The 16,440-nt window shown below is 57.0% G+C and overlaps 4 protein-coding genes across 4 annotated transcripts; 2 read left to right on the top strand and 2 right to left on the bottom strand.

Annotated features, from left to right (window-relative positions):
- Positions 1 to 424: 424 nt before the first annotated feature.
- Positions 425 to 5,057, bottom strand: BKA78DRAFT_383433 (fungal-specific transcription factor domain-containing protein). The gene is made up of 6 exons (XM_066893064.1): positions 4,485 to 5,057; positions 3,722 to 4,234; positions 2,907 to 3,673; positions 2,578 to 2,858; positions 2,209 to 2,528; positions 425 to 2,157 (listed from the first exon to the last, which is right to left on the bottom strand). The coding sequence occupies exons 1-6, from the start codon at positions 4,711 to 4,713 to the stop codon at positions 548 to 550; spliced, it is 3,720 nt and encodes a 1,239-aa protein (XP_066739022.1). The 5' UTR covers positions 4,714 to 5,057; the 3' UTR covers positions 425 to 547.
- Positions 5,058 to 5,948: 891 nt separating this feature from the next.
- Positions 5,949 to 11,331, bottom strand: BKA78DRAFT_362445 (Molybdopterin-binding domain of aldehyde dehydrogenase-domain-containing protein; the record flags this gene model as incomplete). Its single annotated transcript, XM_066892463.1, has 10 exons — positions 5,949 to 6,906; positions 6,975 to 7,339; positions 7,390 to 7,870; positions 7,932 to 8,052; positions 8,105 to 8,233; positions 8,289 to 8,456; positions 8,512 to 10,588; positions 10,644 to 10,980; positions 11,033 to 11,056; positions 11,109 to 11,331. Coding segments are annotated over 10 exons (4,480 nt in total), but the record flags the coding sequence as incomplete, so codon positions are not given.
- Positions 11,332 to 11,746: 415 nt separating this feature from the next.
- BKA78DRAFT_258282 (uncharacterized protein) lies at positions 11,747 to 13,189 on the top strand (the record flags this gene model as incomplete). The annotated part of the gene is made up of 4 exons (XM_066885267.1): positions 11,747 to 12,019; positions 12,070 to 12,403; positions 12,454 to 12,538; positions 12,598 to 13,189. 4 exons carry the CDS (start codon positions 11,747 to 11,749, stop codon positions 13,187 to 13,189), a joined length of 1,284 nt encoding a protein of 427 aa, XP_066739020.1.
- A 1,614-nt stretch (positions 13,190 to 14,803) lies between these two features.
- On the top strand, positions 14,804 to 16,006 carry BKA78DRAFT_258789 (uncharacterized protein; the record flags this gene model as incomplete). The annotated part of the gene is made up of 3 exons (XM_066885310.1): positions 14,804 to 15,050; positions 15,113 to 15,573; positions 15,623 to 16,006. 3 exons carry the CDS (start codon positions 14,804 to 14,806, stop codon positions 16,004 to 16,006), a joined length of 1,092 nt encoding a protein of 363 aa, XP_066739019.1.
- Between the last annotated feature and the right edge of the window lie 434 nt (positions 16,007 to 16,440).

Genomic DNA, 16,440 nt, shown 5'->3' with positions numbered 1-16,440 from the left:
GAGCCCCCTAGCACTCATTCACGTAGCCTTTTGCTGTGCTCTCTCCTCCCTCCCCAGAACAAACATTACCTCTGCTGCTGCTTCTTGCGGCGCCCGTCTCGAATATCCTCGGAGTCCGATGATAAACATTTGAAACAGCACTATGCCAAAAATAGGACCAGCTTGCTTGCTTGCTTGCTAGTGCTGAATTTACATTGGTTCAGACTACTCAAAACGTTTTCGAACTTTTGCACAAATGTTGAACTGTACGTGGAGTGTTTAAATGGAATACTCTGCTCCAAAGTTTTGCAAGCGCTGGTTGTGCTGCGTATAGTCCACCACTGATTGTGCTGCTTGTAATGGTCTGCTTGTGTGATTGGATTTTGAAAGGGGTTGGATTGTGGAATTTGTGATGACTGATGAGGCTAGACGCGGTCGTTCGTTGCTAAACTCGAATTTGTGATTTTTTTCTACTTGTTTACAGCACAAAGGCACGATCAATCTTAAATTTTCCCCCTGACCCTCAACCCCCTGACTATATCATCGCCCCACTCCCAATCAACCCAAATCAAACACCCCCCAAGTCCATCTCCACGCCCAAACTCATCCCCAGGTTCATACCCACGCCCACATCAACGCCCAGTCCCAAGACGCCTCCAGCGTCATCGTCGGCGACGGCGGCGGAAACGTCGCCTCCGTACGCGCTACCAGCACCAGCAGAACCCAAACCCGCTGTTGCCAGCCCCATGGTCGCCGCAGCGGCGGCGGCGGCATTCGCATTGGCGGCATGAGACTCACGACGACCAGCACCACCACGACGGCCAGCCGACGCCGACGCCGACGCCCCAGCTCCCGGTCCCATTCCCACATCACCCACGGCCATGGTCGTCGCGGCGGTGATGGGAGTGGGCCCGGCGCCACCGCCCAAGCTGCCGACGACGACGCGGCCGGGCACCAGGCCGCGCAGGACCATCATGCCGTCGTGGACGACGGCCCAGCGGACGCGGCTGAGGGCGTGGGCGACGACGGCCGTCAGGCCGGCCGTCTTGCGCTTGATGTTTCTGATGCGCGGGAGGGCAAAGGCCGAGGCTGACGATGTCGACGTGGTGGCTTGGTCCGGGTGCGAGGAGGCTGGCTGAGCTGTCGTTGTTGATGATGATGACAATGATGAGGATGATGGTGTTGCGGTCGAGGACGATGTGGCTGTGGTCGTGTTGTTGTTGTTGTTGATGTTGGCGGCGGCAGCGGCAGGCTTCGGTGGCCACGCCGACGAAGGGGGCGCGCGAGCCATCATGCCCCGGAGCAGGGCGTGCATTTCCGAGTCCGGGTTCCAGATGGGCGCGTCTTCGTCGATTTCGTCGTCGTAATCCAGCAGCTCCTCATCCGAGCCATGCTGGTAGTGGCCGTCGAAGGACTCGGTGTCTGGGTCGGCGGGGTGGTTGTGGGATGGCAACGACGGTGACCGCTGGCGCAGCCGACGTCTAGTCGACAAAGAGGAAGAGGAGGCGTTGTCCTTCTCCCATGAGGCAGCCCCTGACGCGTGCAGCGAGTCGCGCCTGCTGGCTGCTGCTCCTAGTGTCGGCTGGACGGGTGGTGCTTCGTCTCGAGGCTTTGCATGCCAGTATGCCCAGATGCACAAACAGGCCAGGTACAAGCACCACGGGTAGTGGAACAAGCCGCCAGCGTCCCAGTCGCGTAGACGAGTTGCGCCATCCCGGATGAGAGCGGCGGCGTGCCAGGCCGCTTTGGCAGCATTGCTGCTCGAGTGGGCTACTTTGACCGAATCTGTCACATCCAAATTCCTGCTCGTCGACGACGGGTTGGCGTAGTCTGCAGCTCCCGCAGCCCACTTTTTGACGACTCGCTGAGACCGCACAAAGTCGGCACGCTGTACCGGACGGCCGAGAATGTGTCGAGCACCGGCGTAGATCTGGATGTCGAGAAACTCGGCATTGAGGTGGAAGCTCGCGGCGTGATAGATGGCGATGTTTGCAGTGGCAAAAAGGCGGAATTCATGTTGGAGACTTTGCTGGATGGACGACGGAGCCCTGGTGTGCTTATTCTGGCAGTAGCGAGCGGTGTACGATGCGCAGTAGGCTTCAAAGTCGGCCAGCCATGCGTCGTACGAGGCCGAAATGCGGGCCTTCCAGTCGCCAAGCGGCGTGTTGTCGACAAGTCCTGGGACAACAGTCAGATTGTTGAATCAGATGTCAGACCAGTTACACCTACCCAACGAAGTTTGGTCCCTCCTCTTCATGTCCCAGCTGATCGACATCAATCCATGGAGCATCAACACTCTCGACAGGGCATTCAAATGCTTTGGCGCCGAAACTGGCTTCGGTGTGACCAGATATGTTTTCAGCGTAGTCAAGAAAAGGGGTGGACGAGAATGCTTTTTCCAAAGTCTGTACCAAGTCTCTGCTGAACTTGCCTCCCAAATTTGTTGATGGCAAGGCAGATTCGAGCGCAACTCAAAGGCCGACATGCAAAGCGATTGGCAAAACAAAACCGCGTGCTGCACATCCCACATGAAGCACAAGTACGCAAGTCTAACGTTGATCAGCCGATTCCCAGAGTATGAACACTACTTCGACTTACCGTCTCTTCTGCTCTGCAATTGTCCAATTTCTCCAAACCGCATCCAGATTGTTGGAAGAAGGATCAGCGATTGAGGAGCTTACTGTTTGACAGTCACTTCGTCGAATCAAGTTGATCAACAGTCCGTGGAAAAGGTGGGCCATGTCGTGCTGCTTTTGACCGGCACGGCTCTTGCCAAAGCATTCCACCAGCAGAATGGTCTGGAGCGCCCAAAGATCTGGCTTGGCGTTGAAGCCGGGATGAGCAAAGATCTGAGGCCGCAAGACATCGTGAATGCAAACCTGACACTGAATTAGCATGCTAATTGCCAAAGACAAAGTCCTTCTTACAGCCATTTGATGCGCGTCCTTGGACCCATACGTAGCGCCGAGCAGCAAGACAGACACAAGCAACAGAGGTTCAACACTGGCAGGTTCAAAGGTAGGCTGGTGGATGAGCGGGTAAGCAGTGTTGAAGCGTGTGAAGTACATGTTGCTATAAGTCTGCAGAGAGGACAGCGTTAGGAGAGGATGGGTCCTCGAAATGTAAAATCCATCCGGAGTGATGGGCTTGGCAGCATCAATCAGATCCACAATTTTATTCTTCGTAGCTTCATCTATTACTGGTAACATTGCAGATCGATTGAGTGTTGACATTGGCCGCTCAAAGTCCATGTCGGGAAAGCTCTGGTTCGCAGCAAGCGACTTGCGTGAGCTTTTGCATGCTCCCAAGGTTTCGCCGCTGTTGACGACAGAGTTTCTTGTCGTATTGGACAGGGGCGGGCTTGTGTCTGCGAGTGTTCGTTGCGGGGCTAGCTGAGGCAGTGAGATGCCGGTTTCCATGCTCAGCTCGGGTATCATGGCGTAATGGGACTGGTTCGTTGCATTCATGGCTCTTCCGTCTGTGGATGTGGCAAGATCACTGACAGCTGGCGTATGCCTCCTGTTTAATCCTATTTCCAAGGTATGAGTGGACGCTTGACTTTCAGGAGCTTGGTGTACGTGCGTTGGGGCAAACAAGTCTGGAGGTGTAGACAACGACTGCTGCGTGGCAAGGTCCAGGTCAAACAGCCAATTGTAATTGCTCATGGTAGTGAAGGGCATGTTGAAGGAGCTTGCTGTCAAGGAGTCAGCGGCGCACATTTGACGTACTGTACAAAACATACCAGTGTCTGGGTTGAAAATGTCGTCGTAGGGTACATCGTCAAAGGGTTTGCTTATCCCAGTAGTTGACGAGATGCCCTCGGATGACCCCCAGAACCGCTCAGTCTCCTGAGGCAGCGTCTCCGTGTCCTGGTATAGCTCCGGCGATTCATGACCTGGACTCAGAGCCAAGGGAGGAAAGACCCAATCGTCGCTAGCAAGCTCCGTGGCAGTCGTGGCATGGGAGGCTCTCCTCTCATACGTCTCGGAAGGATTCGAATTGGTGCTGGAGATTGGAGGCGAGATTGGAATTTCAATGCCGAATTCCCGCGCGTCGTCTTCGATGGATGCAGCGGCGTTGGGAGACTCTTGTCGGATTTCGGGAGAGCCTTGTTGAGAGCTAGTGCCCAGGTTGGGACGCTTCGTGACAATCTTGCCATCTACATCCTTCCACATGCGCTTTCTAGTGTTGAGGATGCCATGGCCTTCACCACCTGCTTCTTCGTCCTTTTGGCGGTGTCTTTGCATGTGCCGTTCTTGGGTCCATGTTAGTGGCCCGCCCAGAAGTTTGGTGGAACAAGAAAAAGTGGGATGTGGACTGGTGACGTTGAAAGCCTAAACGGCGGGAGCAATGCACCCCATTCTTGAAAGACGGTGACCAAATTCAAAAAGTAAGAGATTGGAAGAGTAGGTATAAATGCGCTCGCGCCCACGCGGAAAAATAGACGAGTACACGACTTGGGTTGCATTCACTTGTCCGACACGAGTCAAAAAGAGCTAGCTTACCAAGCAAGTCTTTGCGCTTGAAGTGAGCACGGCATCTTTCACAAGTGCTTTCTCCTTCAGTGTGGTTGAGGAGGTGTCGCTGGAGATGCTCGGAGCGCGTGAAGCTCCTGCCACAGCCCGCATAGCCGCAGGCGAACTTCTTGACGTGGGGATCTCCGGGGATGCTCTTTTTGCGCGAGTGGGATCTTTGCGAGTCTGTCGACCCGGTAGCGGAGGAAGCTCTGCGCATGGTGAGGGGAGGTATGTGCAAATCAATTGGATGGGGAGGCAGTCACAGAGGAGAGGCGAGGTGAGTTCAAGAGTAACTCGAGGAAAGCAGTGGATACTTGGGTTTGAGTGGTCTTATCGGGGTGATGCGACGTCGGCCATGAATTGAGCTGGTAGACCCTGTCGAGAGGGAGCCGCAGGGCCCCAGGTCAGGCACGCACGGTTGCACCTGTTCTCCGCAACCCCTCTTGGACCGGCGCCCATGTCGCCATTCATGGCACAAGGATGGCCGTGGTGTTCGCATCTGGCATGGCGCGCGGCCGACGACCGTCTTTCGGCTTCGGCGATGAAGATCCGGCGGCCGTGCTGCTTGTCACTTGTCGACCGTTGTCACTCTTCTTCCATGGAGTGGAGACGAAGGGCACACAATTGATGTCCTCAAGGCGCCGGGCACGAGGCGGGAATAAGCTGCCACATCTGGCAGAGTCAGATCCGACGCATGGAAAGGTTGTACTCGCGGGCGGTCAGTCGACGGTGGCCTCCGATTGCTTAGGTTAAGATGGAAATGCTGGGCGGCGATAGGCAGGATAACGGCGTCTTTAGCGCAGTTGTGGCCGGCAATTGAGCAAAGTTCCGAGTTGAAGTGAGAGAGAGGGCGGGGTCAGGGTGTCAGGGTGCCACCGGTGCCAAGCAGCGGGTCTTGCTGCTTTGGGAAGGGGAGAAAAGTCGTGGCCGCCGTGCCTCGCCTCACCTTCGTCGTCGACATCGTATCTTGTACGTACTCCAAAAGGCGCAAAGTCTCCACTCTATTCCATCAACACCATCCTTCATGCACCGAGCCTGCTCGAGCGCCGTCTCTCGTGGCAACCTTCGCCATCCCCTGTCGAAAACGCGTCAATCAACCCCCAAAAGTGTCCCCGACGTGTCACTGCCCTTTCTTCACATCAACTCTAGATAACATGGCGACTCGAGCTAACCATCGCACCTACATATCGATAGCTACATATCAACCCAATATCCTGATTACGGTCAATCGCTCTCCATCGTTACGGCGCAGCAATCGACTCGACACGGGAACGCGGCAACAAGCTCATCTCCGACAACCACCTAGCCTGCTTGCCTACCAACCGCCTGCATGAGGACCTGGACCGCTCACCAACTAGTCGCTGGACCCAGAATCTGATAGCCCGGATGGCCCAAGTCCCGCTGCCTGCGAATGGAAACCTGGAATCACGGACCAAGACTGGATGATCCGCGGGCCACAACGGCCACTGCGCGGCCCACACGCTCCCATCCATCGATAAACACAACTTGTCTGCGAGCGACCCCAACGGCCAACTGTGACTCCTCTCGATAAGCGAATCCTGTGTGATGAGAAACCATCGACTTTTTGACTTTGCTGCGCAAAACCCCGTCCACCACCGTACGCGAGCGGCTCGATATCGCTGCATCACTGTTCTCTGCTCAAATCCGACACGTCCGACAAGCGAGTGTCCCATGCAGCCACCCGGCAAGCTTTCTCCAAGCTGAAAAAACAAGCAGTGCATTCTTCAATCATGTTCCCGGTGCTGATCAGTCCAGAGCACCTTTGCCAACCACAACGCCGCCAATGCCCACGCATGCCAGGTCAACAACCAACTGGTAGGTACTGTACCACTCTCTACGCCACCTCCACAAAAAAGGCCTTCTCCCCCTCTTTTCTCTCCACCGCCGCTCTTTTGACAATGTCGTCGCCAACCGCCAGCCGCAACCGCTCCACCGTCGCCGGCCCATGCAGGACGAGGGGTTCACTGACACCCCTCTCCAGCCGCGCGGCCCTCACTGCTTCTCTCAGCGCAAAGAAGACGGTAGCGCCCAAAAACAGCGGCGGCTCCCCGATTCCTTTGCTGCTCTGCACGCTGCGCAGCTTGTTCCACGTGAGAGCCTCGCCATTCTCATCCACGCGCAGCATGCTCGCATTGAAGACTTGCGGGACGTCGGCAAAGGCCGGGATCTTGTAAGTTCCCGGGCCGGTCGTGGCAAGGGCGCCGTTGCGCGCGAACCAGAGCGACTGCTCGGCCGTGAACAGACCCATGCCCTGGATGAAGGCGCCTTCAATCTGCCCGTAATCGATGGCCGGGTTGATGGACTGGCCAACGTCCATTAAAATGTCGCTGCGGAGCACCGTGTGTGCGCCAGTGAGGAGGTCGAGCTCGACTTCGGAGCAGGCCACGCCCTGGTAACGGTAAGCAGGGGTAAGTGGCAAGAAAGAAAAGCGAGCCAGGGGCACCCGTTACTACTTACCTGGGTCCAATAGTAGTACATTGGCTTTGCCTTTTCGGCATCGTACGTGCCCCAGATGTATCCAATGCGCGGCATCTTCCAAAAGCCATTGGCCGCCAAGTTGACGCGGTCCAAATAGGCAGCATGGGCGATTGTCTTGAAGGCGGCGTTGCGCCCAAACTTTTCCCAGTACGGCTTCAAGCGCTCGTTGAGCTGGTCGCAGGCGTCTTTGACGGCCATGCCGTTGAGGTCGCTACCGCTGCTGGCGGCCGTTGGACTGGCGTTGGCCGTCTGGTAGCTCTGCGAGTCTTGGGTGTAGACGGCATCCAGCGGAACTCCGAGCTCTTGCGCTGCGATCTGGCACATTTTTGTGTAAAGCCCTTGCCCTGCGACACGTGTTAGCGCTTGTGGCATGAGCGTGGCAGTGTAAAAATACCCATCTCCGTTCCGCCATGGTGGAGGAGAACGCTGCCATCGGCGTAGATCTTGACTGACGCGCCCGCCTGGTTCAAATGAATTGCCGTGGCGAATGACAGGCCAAATTTGCAAGGCACGAGACTGATGCCTCTCTTTCTCCATCGATGCTCAGCATTGTACGCCGCAACGGCCGCCTTGCGCCGCTCGTAGTCGCTCGACTGCTTCAGCTGCCTCATCATTGTCGGCACGTGCCAGTCATCATCAATCAGCTGGTGGAAGGGCGTCCTGTCGCCGATGCGGTACAGATTGCGCAGACGCAGCTCGTCGACGTCGATGTTCAAACCTTCGGCCACGGCGTGCATCATTTGCTCCGCGATGAACATGGCTTGCGGCCCGCCGAAGCCGCGGAACGCCGTGTTGCTGTGGATGTTGGTCTTGCAGAGCCGTCCGCGGATCCACACGTCTGGCACTTGGTAGCAGTTGTCGAGGTGAGTGCAGCACTGCCGAGTATGAGTATCAACGGGAATTGTGGAGCGGCGACGCGCCAGAAAAGGAACGTACCCTGTCCATGACTCCTCCGGAGAGGTCCTGCGAAAAGCCCGAATTCGCGTACAAGTCGGCGTCGAGGACGAGCAGCCGCCCATCATGCGTCGTACCTACCTTCCAACGAGCTTGGACTGGGCTGGGCGTAAGGGTCAGCGAGGAGCACACGAAAGGGGATCTTTTTTACGTACTGCCGTTGGCCACTCGTGGCCATGTCCTCGTCCCTACTCAGCATCATGCGGACTGGTCGCTTTTCCTTCTTTGCAGCGATGGAGCAGTAGACGGCAAAGGGCACACTTCTGCTTTCCTTCCCTCCAAACCTGATACGGTCAGCTGATGAGGACTGATGTTTGTATGGGGGCAAAAATCACTTACGCCCCTCCCATGCGCTTCACACGAGCATTGACTCTGTTGCTAGGCACCCCGAGAACTTGACTCACAAACTCTTGCGTCTCCATCGTGTTTTGCGTCGACGACCACACCTCCATGGACCCATCCTCCTTGGACGGAACTGCCAGGGCGGCGTTCGTCTCGAGGTAAAAGCTGAACTCATCTTAGCAAAACAGGCTATCAACTGTTTTGGAATGGACTTTCTTACTGGTCTTGACCACCCACACGTGTTGTGCCGGTAAAGATGCGATCGCACTTGGCAAACGCCTCGTCCATGGTGCCGGTCACCGCAGCGCCCTTTCGCAGCTGGTTGTCGTGGGCGTAGAGGCTGCCGGCCTCGATTGCCTCGTCAATCGTCAGGATGGCGGGGAGATCCTCGTAGACTATCTCGACTGCTTTGGCGGCGGCCGAGGCCCGCAGCGCCGTGTCTGCGTACACCATGCCGATGACTTGGCCGTGCGCGAGGACTTCGCCCTCGGCGAAGAAGGGCTCGTCTTTGTACTTGGACCCCCACATGTTGGCGTCGGCGGGTATGCTCTTGGCGTCAATGTATCCCACGACGCCGGGCATGGCCAACGCAGGCGCCCAGTCGATGGACGTGATTTTGGCATGGGCCCTAGAGGAGAGGACGAGGGTGCCAAACAGCTCGCGATGTTGGGCCTCAATGTCGTCGAGGTACTGCGCCTCGCCGGTGCACTGCTTGAGCGCCGAGAGGTGCGGCACCTGCTTGCCGACGACGCGCTGCTCCAGGGGGTTGTAGTCGTCGCGGGCACCGGCCGACAGCTCGCGGTGGATCTCGTCGACGACGTCGGCGTCGACCTCGCCCAGCCCCAGCTCGGCGACGGCTTCGTGCCAGAAGCGGAAGAAGAAGGACAGCGCCAGCGTGCGCCGGTAGTGCGCCATGCCTCCCGGCACCGTGTAGCCGAGATCGAAATCGCCCAGGAGCGCGTCGAGCCCGGCTTCGAGCGTGCTTGAGTCGAACCACTTCTTGCCTCGCAGAGCTTCTTGCGTCTTTTTGGCCTCGACCGTCGTCGGTGCCATGCCGCCGTATGCGAGGCAGACGTCTTCGACCAGGCCGCTGGGGGAGAGACGGACGCGGAAGCCGGCCGTGACGATGGCTATGTCGTCGTCCTTTCTCTTTGCCTGCTTGTACGCTTTGGTCACCTCGTTGGCGCCGGCGGGCGGGAGCGGGATGCGAATGTGCGTGATGACTCCATCAGGAGGCAGCGTCGTCGTCCGATAACCTACAAAGAACTTGGACAGGGGCAAAACGACGGTGCCTTGTTGTTTCGTCTGCACAATCACGTCCGCGCCGGCCGCGAGGAGGACTGGGTTGCCGTCGGAGATGGGAGATGCAGTCGCAACATTGCCGGCCAGGGACGCAACATTGCGGATCTGGCGACCAGCAAAGTATCGAAGCTGTTTACGCAGCGCTTCCAGAGAAAGAGCCCTCCGACCCATTTTGGCGTACAAGTCACTGCAAACGTGCTCCAGCTCCGTCAATGGAGTGTTTGCGCCCAGGCACACTTCGGCGAGCGCGTCCCACCCGGCGTCGGTCTCGGGCAGCTTGGTCGTCTCCTGGAGCTCCTCGACGTCCGACACGTACACCGACACGGCAAAGGCTGAATTCTTGAAGCGCACCTCAACCTGCACCTCGCTGGCGCCGCCGACCAGCTTGGCCGAGGGATACGCGTCCTTGAGCTCCAGCAGCTGCGCGAGCGTGACCGGCCGGAACCACAACCGGCTCTCGTCGCCGAAGCAGAGAGCCGTCTTTTCGTGCTTCCAGAGCGACGGCGGAAAGATCAGTTCCGTGTTGGGCTGGTAGGGCCGGAAGTGGTAGTGCGGAACGCCCTTTTTCGGCGCGAGAGGGGCATCCAGCGTCGTCCGTGCCTTGGTGTTTTCTGGCTTTTCTCCCTCTTCTTTCGTCTCCTTTGACTTCATTGGCTTCGCATAAGAGGCGCCTGTGAGGCTGGCGTCCACTTCTTGCTCGTCGCTGAGACTGGCGGTTGCGGACGACGACTCGGTCTCCGTTAGAGACGATGAAGATGATTTGACCGTCTCACTGTTGTCGCCGCCGCTGCTGCTGCTGGACGGACTCTTGTCTCTGCAGCATCCGCCCGGCCGGCCGCAAGACCCGGACGGGGACGATCCGCAACCGCCCCTTGAAAGTTCCGCGAGGTCGAATTCCGAGTGCTCCTTGGAGTAGGTGATTGTGCTAGGAGCCAGGCGCCCGTTCAGGTCCTCGAGGACAAAAGTCTTTGCGGCTTGAAGAATGGGCTTGTAACCTGTGAATCAGTTAGTTGCATGTGCCATGATTCTCTCCCTGGTGTGTCGATTTACCAGTGCACCTGCACAAATTTCCATCCAGCACTCCTTTGCTCTCGATGTCATGCTCGTCGAGATGGAATTCGCCGGTTTCTGGGTTGTACGCATTTCTGACGAGAGCATAGAGCGACATTACAATGCCAGGCGTGCAAAATCCACATTGCGAGCCATGCAGCTTCGCGATCCGCTCCGACAGAGGATGCGGATTGAGGACGTCGCCAATGCCCTCGATGGTGATGATGTGCTTTCCATCGACGCCGACCAAGGGGAAGAGACAGGCGTTGACGGCGAGGTATTCTATCTTTTTTGTCCTGTTGGAGATTTTGGGCGAGCTGAGGACAACGGTGCAGGCCTGGCTGTACATTAGCGGCTTGATGATGAGGCTAGAGGGAATTCATCTTCACCCCGCATCCGCCCTCTCCGCAGCCCTGCCATCCAAAGTCAGCATCATAAATGCAAGGAGGGTGCAGTTGTCCTTACTAGTTTGGTACCCTTGAGATTCTGAGAATCACGGATAAAGTCGAGAAGGGTCCAGTGAGGATTTGGATTGTTCAGCTCGACTCTGTTCCCGTTCAGAAAGAAATGGAGCGTGGGAGTTGTGTATGTCGTTTCAATAAGCCTTGATAGTAGTACTTCGGCAGCGACGTTGTCGGTGCTGGCAGGGCGCTTGGCCGCAGCCGCAGGTGGTTTGGGCAGCGGCATTTCGTTCGCACACCAACATCAACCTTTCGCACTTTGAACTTTTTGATTCTTTTGAAGCGGCGTAGAATAACATCAAGAACACCCAACCCCTCCCTCGTGCTGCGCGCCGGTGCAACCGCCCGCGTCGCACCGCCTCCGTTTCGGCCAGTCAAGGCCCAAGCATTATGGCATCGGATAAGCGCGCGATCCGACTCCCACTCCTCTGAATCCTCTCCCACTTTCCATGTACTCATCCCATCCTCCCACAGAACCAAATCCGCGTGCATTTGGTGTAGTTCCCACGTTAGCCGCCCATTGGCCAGCTTCAAAATGTCCATGGCGCCGCCCTATTTTTTCAAGGCCTCACAGCCATTGTTTCGCGCTCCAAAGCACCGTCTGTCTCCCTCTGTTCAGTCTTTTCCTCGTCTTCGCACACCATGACGGTCACCAACGGCTCCGCAAAGACCAATGGCAGCTCCAACGGTGCTTCGAGCTACCCACCTCTCAAGGATACCAAATTGTTTGCGCCGCTCGAGCTGGGCAAGGTCAAGCTCGAGCACCGCGTTGTCCTGGCTCCTTTGACGCGTCTTCGCGGCGTCAAGGTCAGCGACGGCATCTACAAGCCGTCGGACTTGCACGTGGAGTACTACGCCCAGCGCGCGTCCAAAGGCGGGCTGCTGCTCACCGAGGCAACTGAGATATACCATCGCGTAAGTACGGCCGGCCGACCAGGAGAAGCATCCAATCTGACAACCACCAGTCTTGCGGGTATCCCGGGGGCCCTGGAGTTTACGATCCCGCGCAACTTGCCGCGTGGAAAAAGGTCACAGACGCCGTGCACGCAAAAGGCGGCTACATCTTCTGCCAGCTTTGGCACACCGGCCGCGCTTCTCCTGCTACCTTTCTGGCCGGCGAGCCACCAGTGAGCGCCTCTGATATTCCCATCAAGGGCAAGGCGGCAGATGGCAGCGACTTTGAAGCAACGCCCCCGAGACCTCTGACGATTGACGAAATCCACGAAATCACCAAGAAGTATGCCCTTGCTGCCAAATTGGCGGTCGAAGAGGCTGGCTTTGATGGTGTTGAAATCCATGGTAACTGCCTCTTTGCAAGACAAATGCTCCCTGGCTAACGCAAGCTCAAGGCGCCAATGGCTATCTCCTCGACCAATTCTTGCACGACAATGTAAACCTCCGCACCGATGCTTACGGCGGCTCGATTGAAAACCGGTAAATACGATCATCGTCCAACTTGTGAAAGAAATCTAGCTTACAATGCCCGTCCACAGTTCCAGATTCCCGCTAGAGGTGATAACGGCCGTCTGCGAAGCCGTCGGCAGCTCGCGCGTCGGTATCCGCCTCTCGCCCTTCAACTACTTCCAAGACACCAAGGACTCCAGCCCCATAGCTCACTGGGCGTATCTGTGCCAGCGCATCATCCAGCTGCCGCAGCGGCCCGTCTACGTGCACATGGTGGAGCCGCGCTTCGACGAGGTGCTTGACCACCAGGCTAAGATGGACGCGCTGGCCACGTACAGCCCGCAGAACGGCAACGGCGTCGAGGCGGAAGCAACGCGCGGCAAAGAAGTCGCCCTCAAGCCCTCGCTGGCGCCCTTCTCCAAGATCCTGGCCAACGGCGACGTCAAGTTCCTGACGGCCGGCGGCTTCAACAGGGAAAATTGCGTCGTCCCCCTCGACGAGGGCTACGGCGACGCGGTCGTCTTCGGCCGCTGGTTCATCGCCAACCCGGACTTGCCGATGCGGTTGGCGCAGGGGAAGCCGTTGAACCAGTACGACAGGTCGACTTTCTACGGTGCCGACCCGCCGCAGAAGGGTTACGTGGACTACCCTACCTACGAGGAGACCGCCGTGGCGGCGTAGATGAGGTGCGGACAGACAACGGCATGGAGACGGAATGGGCTTTAGATCTTTCTCTTCTTCCCGGCTTGCGGAGCACACGGTATCCCCCCCTGGTTGGAATGTTTGGGATCATCATGGCACCAAAAAGACTTGTCCAGATTTGCAGCATAAGACTTCTTCCGCTGAATTTCCAAGTTGTTTCTTTGGATGGATCTGTGAGGACGTGGTCCAGCTAGTTACACGCGCTGAGCTGGCAAATGACTGAACTCTTCACCTGCAACACGCATCTCTCCCTACTGGTAGCACCCAAGACCAATAAAAATCCATGCAATCCATTGTCATTCTCGTTGCGCGCGCCCGACGCCATCGGCTAAGGTACTGTACCCAATCACCGATACCTAGGTCCTATGCCATCGTTCCGACGACCAAGGCATCTGTTTGGATAGATGGCCAAGCCCTCGCTGCCCCGATCCGTCTTCGGTTTCTTCAACCAGCGTTACCCTTGCCCCTCCGCTCCCTCACACCCGCTCTCTCCCTCCTTTCGCCGACAAAGTCGTCCTAAAATTTTCACGCTTTGAACAAGGAAGGCGGCAAGGACTTTTTGCTCCGTCGAAGCTACTTCCCGTCACTATGTATACAGCACCCATCCATCACTGTACCGAGGTAGACGGCCATCTCGTCTCGCGTCATATAGCATCATCGCACCTTCCATAGCCACCACAAACTCTCGCAACGAGAAACCGTAGGCAAGCAGCTAGCTCGACACAACAAGCCGAGAAGAAAAATTCTAGAGGTTCCAAGAATCATAAAGCCATATTGGATAACCCTGCTACGACGTTCGCGAGGCTACATGCCATAAACGGCAACTGCCTCATGGGGCAAGCGAGCGAGCGACGAGAAAAACAGGGAAGGTAAGGAAAGCAAGGACCGCGAACCGAACCGCGGCGCGTCGAGACGAGCGTCGGCGGGGACCAGGAACCCTCCTCCGTGTCACCGTCAGTACTGGCGAGGTTGTCAAAGATGGATAATGGGGTGGGGAGGGCAAAGAAAAAGTGGGATGTCATCCCACTCTTGGCTGAACGCACGCGGGGAACGAACGAACCGGGGCCGTGCGAGCTCGCGGCACTTGGGGAGGTGGTTATCGTGCATGGACAGAGGCACGGCAGGTTAGGTAGTCTGCCAAGTTGCGATTTGCATGAACCCCCAGGTAACCTTGGGTGGGTAGCGCTGAAGGGTGGGTTTGTTTGCTGACACAGCAACAGTGACAGCGAGCCGAGCCGGCCGACTATCAGTTGGTCCTCCTGGGTGGGCTGGGCGAAATGCCCATTCCAATGATGGGAGACGGATGGACGGAGGGAGATGGGGCGGGCGTGAGTTGGGTCCGTAAGTGTGCGGTCAAATAGCTGGTGCTGGTGCTATTTTGCGGCGAGCTGCTGGATACATTGTCAGATGCACTAAAGCAAGAACAGAATCGGATATACTTTTGCATACTCCTACTATCATCAAAGTCCGAGATATTTGTCTGATTGGATCACCTACCTAGCTGCTCCTTTACCGAGCTCCAACGACGACTGCTCTCGCCAAACATCAAACATCGTAACCCGCATCCGAAAATCTCCTACAACTGCATCCTCAATGGCATCGGCAGCAGAGCCCAACACGTCGCGCAGCCCGCCGCTGCTCGACTTTTCCAAATTCTACAACGCCTCGGACGCGGCGGCCAAGAAGGAGCTCGTCGACCAGGTGCGCGACTGCTGCCTGCACAACGGCTTCTTCCAAATCATCAACCACCCCGTGCCCGTCGAGCTGCAGCAGCGCGTCATGGCGTGGAACAAGCGCTTCTTCGACTTGCCGCTCGACGTCAAGAAGAGCGTTGGGAAAGGTGGGTACTCGTAGCATTTTTTTTTTTTTTTTTTGGATGGCGGTTGCTGATGCAATCGATAGATTTAAATACCTGGAATCGCGGCTACGAGCTGCTGCGCTCGCAGATTCTGGAAGAGGGCACGCTGCCCGAACTCAAGGAGGGCTTTTACATTGGCGAGGAGATTCCCAAAACGGATCCCTACCACGTCAACAAGAAGCTCAACTCGGGGCCCAACATGTGGCCATCCGCGGAGCTCTTGGCCGATGTTGAGGACTTCAGATCATGCACGATGGATTACTACAAGAATGTCGTCTCTCTGGCAAAAGACATTCTCAAGGTCCTGGCGCTGACGCTGGATCTCGACGAGGACTATTTCAGCGAGTTCGCCAGTGGGGCCGTCGCCACGATGCGGATGCTGCACTACCCACCCACGGAAAAGGGCGACGGCGAGGAGAAGCTGCAGCGGGGCATCGGGGCGCACACAGACTTTGGAGCCGTCACTCTGCTGCTGCAGGACGAGGTAGATGGGCTTCAGGCAAGTGTTGGCTCCGCACAGACGACCGGCCACCAACCGCTAACCGCTTGTCCAGGTCTGGGACAATGAGGTGAAGCAATGGTTCGATGTGATGCCGGTGCCGGGCGCCTTTGTCGTCAACCTCGGCAACCTGATGATGCGCTGGAGCAACGACCGCTACATCAGCAACCTGCACCGCGTCATCAACCGCTCGGGCAAGGAGCGCTACAGCATTCCCGTCTTCTTCTCCGGAAACCCGGACTACGTCATCGATTGTCTGCCAAACTGCAAGCCCGACGGCGAGCAGGCAAAGTATCCGCCCATCACGGTCGAGGATGCCGTCGGCGGCAGCTACCGCGAGAGCTACGGGAGGGCGGAAAAATACAAGGCGTCGCAGATGAAGCAGGGGGTAGACAAGGCTGTTGGTACGTCGGTGGGAAATCCGGTGGCGGTTGCTTAAGGAGGTTGTTCAGTTGCATGTCTTTTGTCTGCAGTGGTGGTTTAGCCATGGTCAAATGGAGAACGGAACGGGTACCCCAGATTTTGGTGATCCCTCGCAAGTGCCAGGTAGAGGTCATTGCCCAAACTGAAGGAGTTTGGATGTTGAAGTCGAAGCTATCTGTGGGTTTGGTGTTGAATGAAAAATTGGAAAAAGATTGTTAAAACACAAAGAGCCGTCTATCTCAGCTTTACCAAGACTCGATTGAAATTATAATGAAGAGCAGCGTGATCAAAGAAACAGGTGCTCGCGGTGAATGCTCGGCGCAGGTCGAAGCTCAGATGGAGAAGGGAGATGATGAAATTGAAATGCAGACGTTGTGAGTCGTCGAGATGCGGCAAGCCTTGGCCCAAGCTCAGCCCTGGGCTGGGGTGATGCGATCTGGGGCCCCGTCC

Source organism: Phyllosticta capitalensis, assembly GCF_038381095.1.
Source record: "Phyllosticta capitalensis strain CBS 128856 chromosome Unknown BKA78scaffold_12, whole genome shotgun sequence".
In the NCBI taxonomy this organism is placed as follows: domain Eukaryota; kingdom Fungi; phylum Ascomycota; class Dothideomycetes; order Botryosphaeriales; family Phyllostictaceae; genus Phyllosticta; species Phyllosticta capitalensis.
Note: the sequence above shows the minus strand (reverse complement) of the source record. Positions and strands in the feature narration are given on the sequence as shown.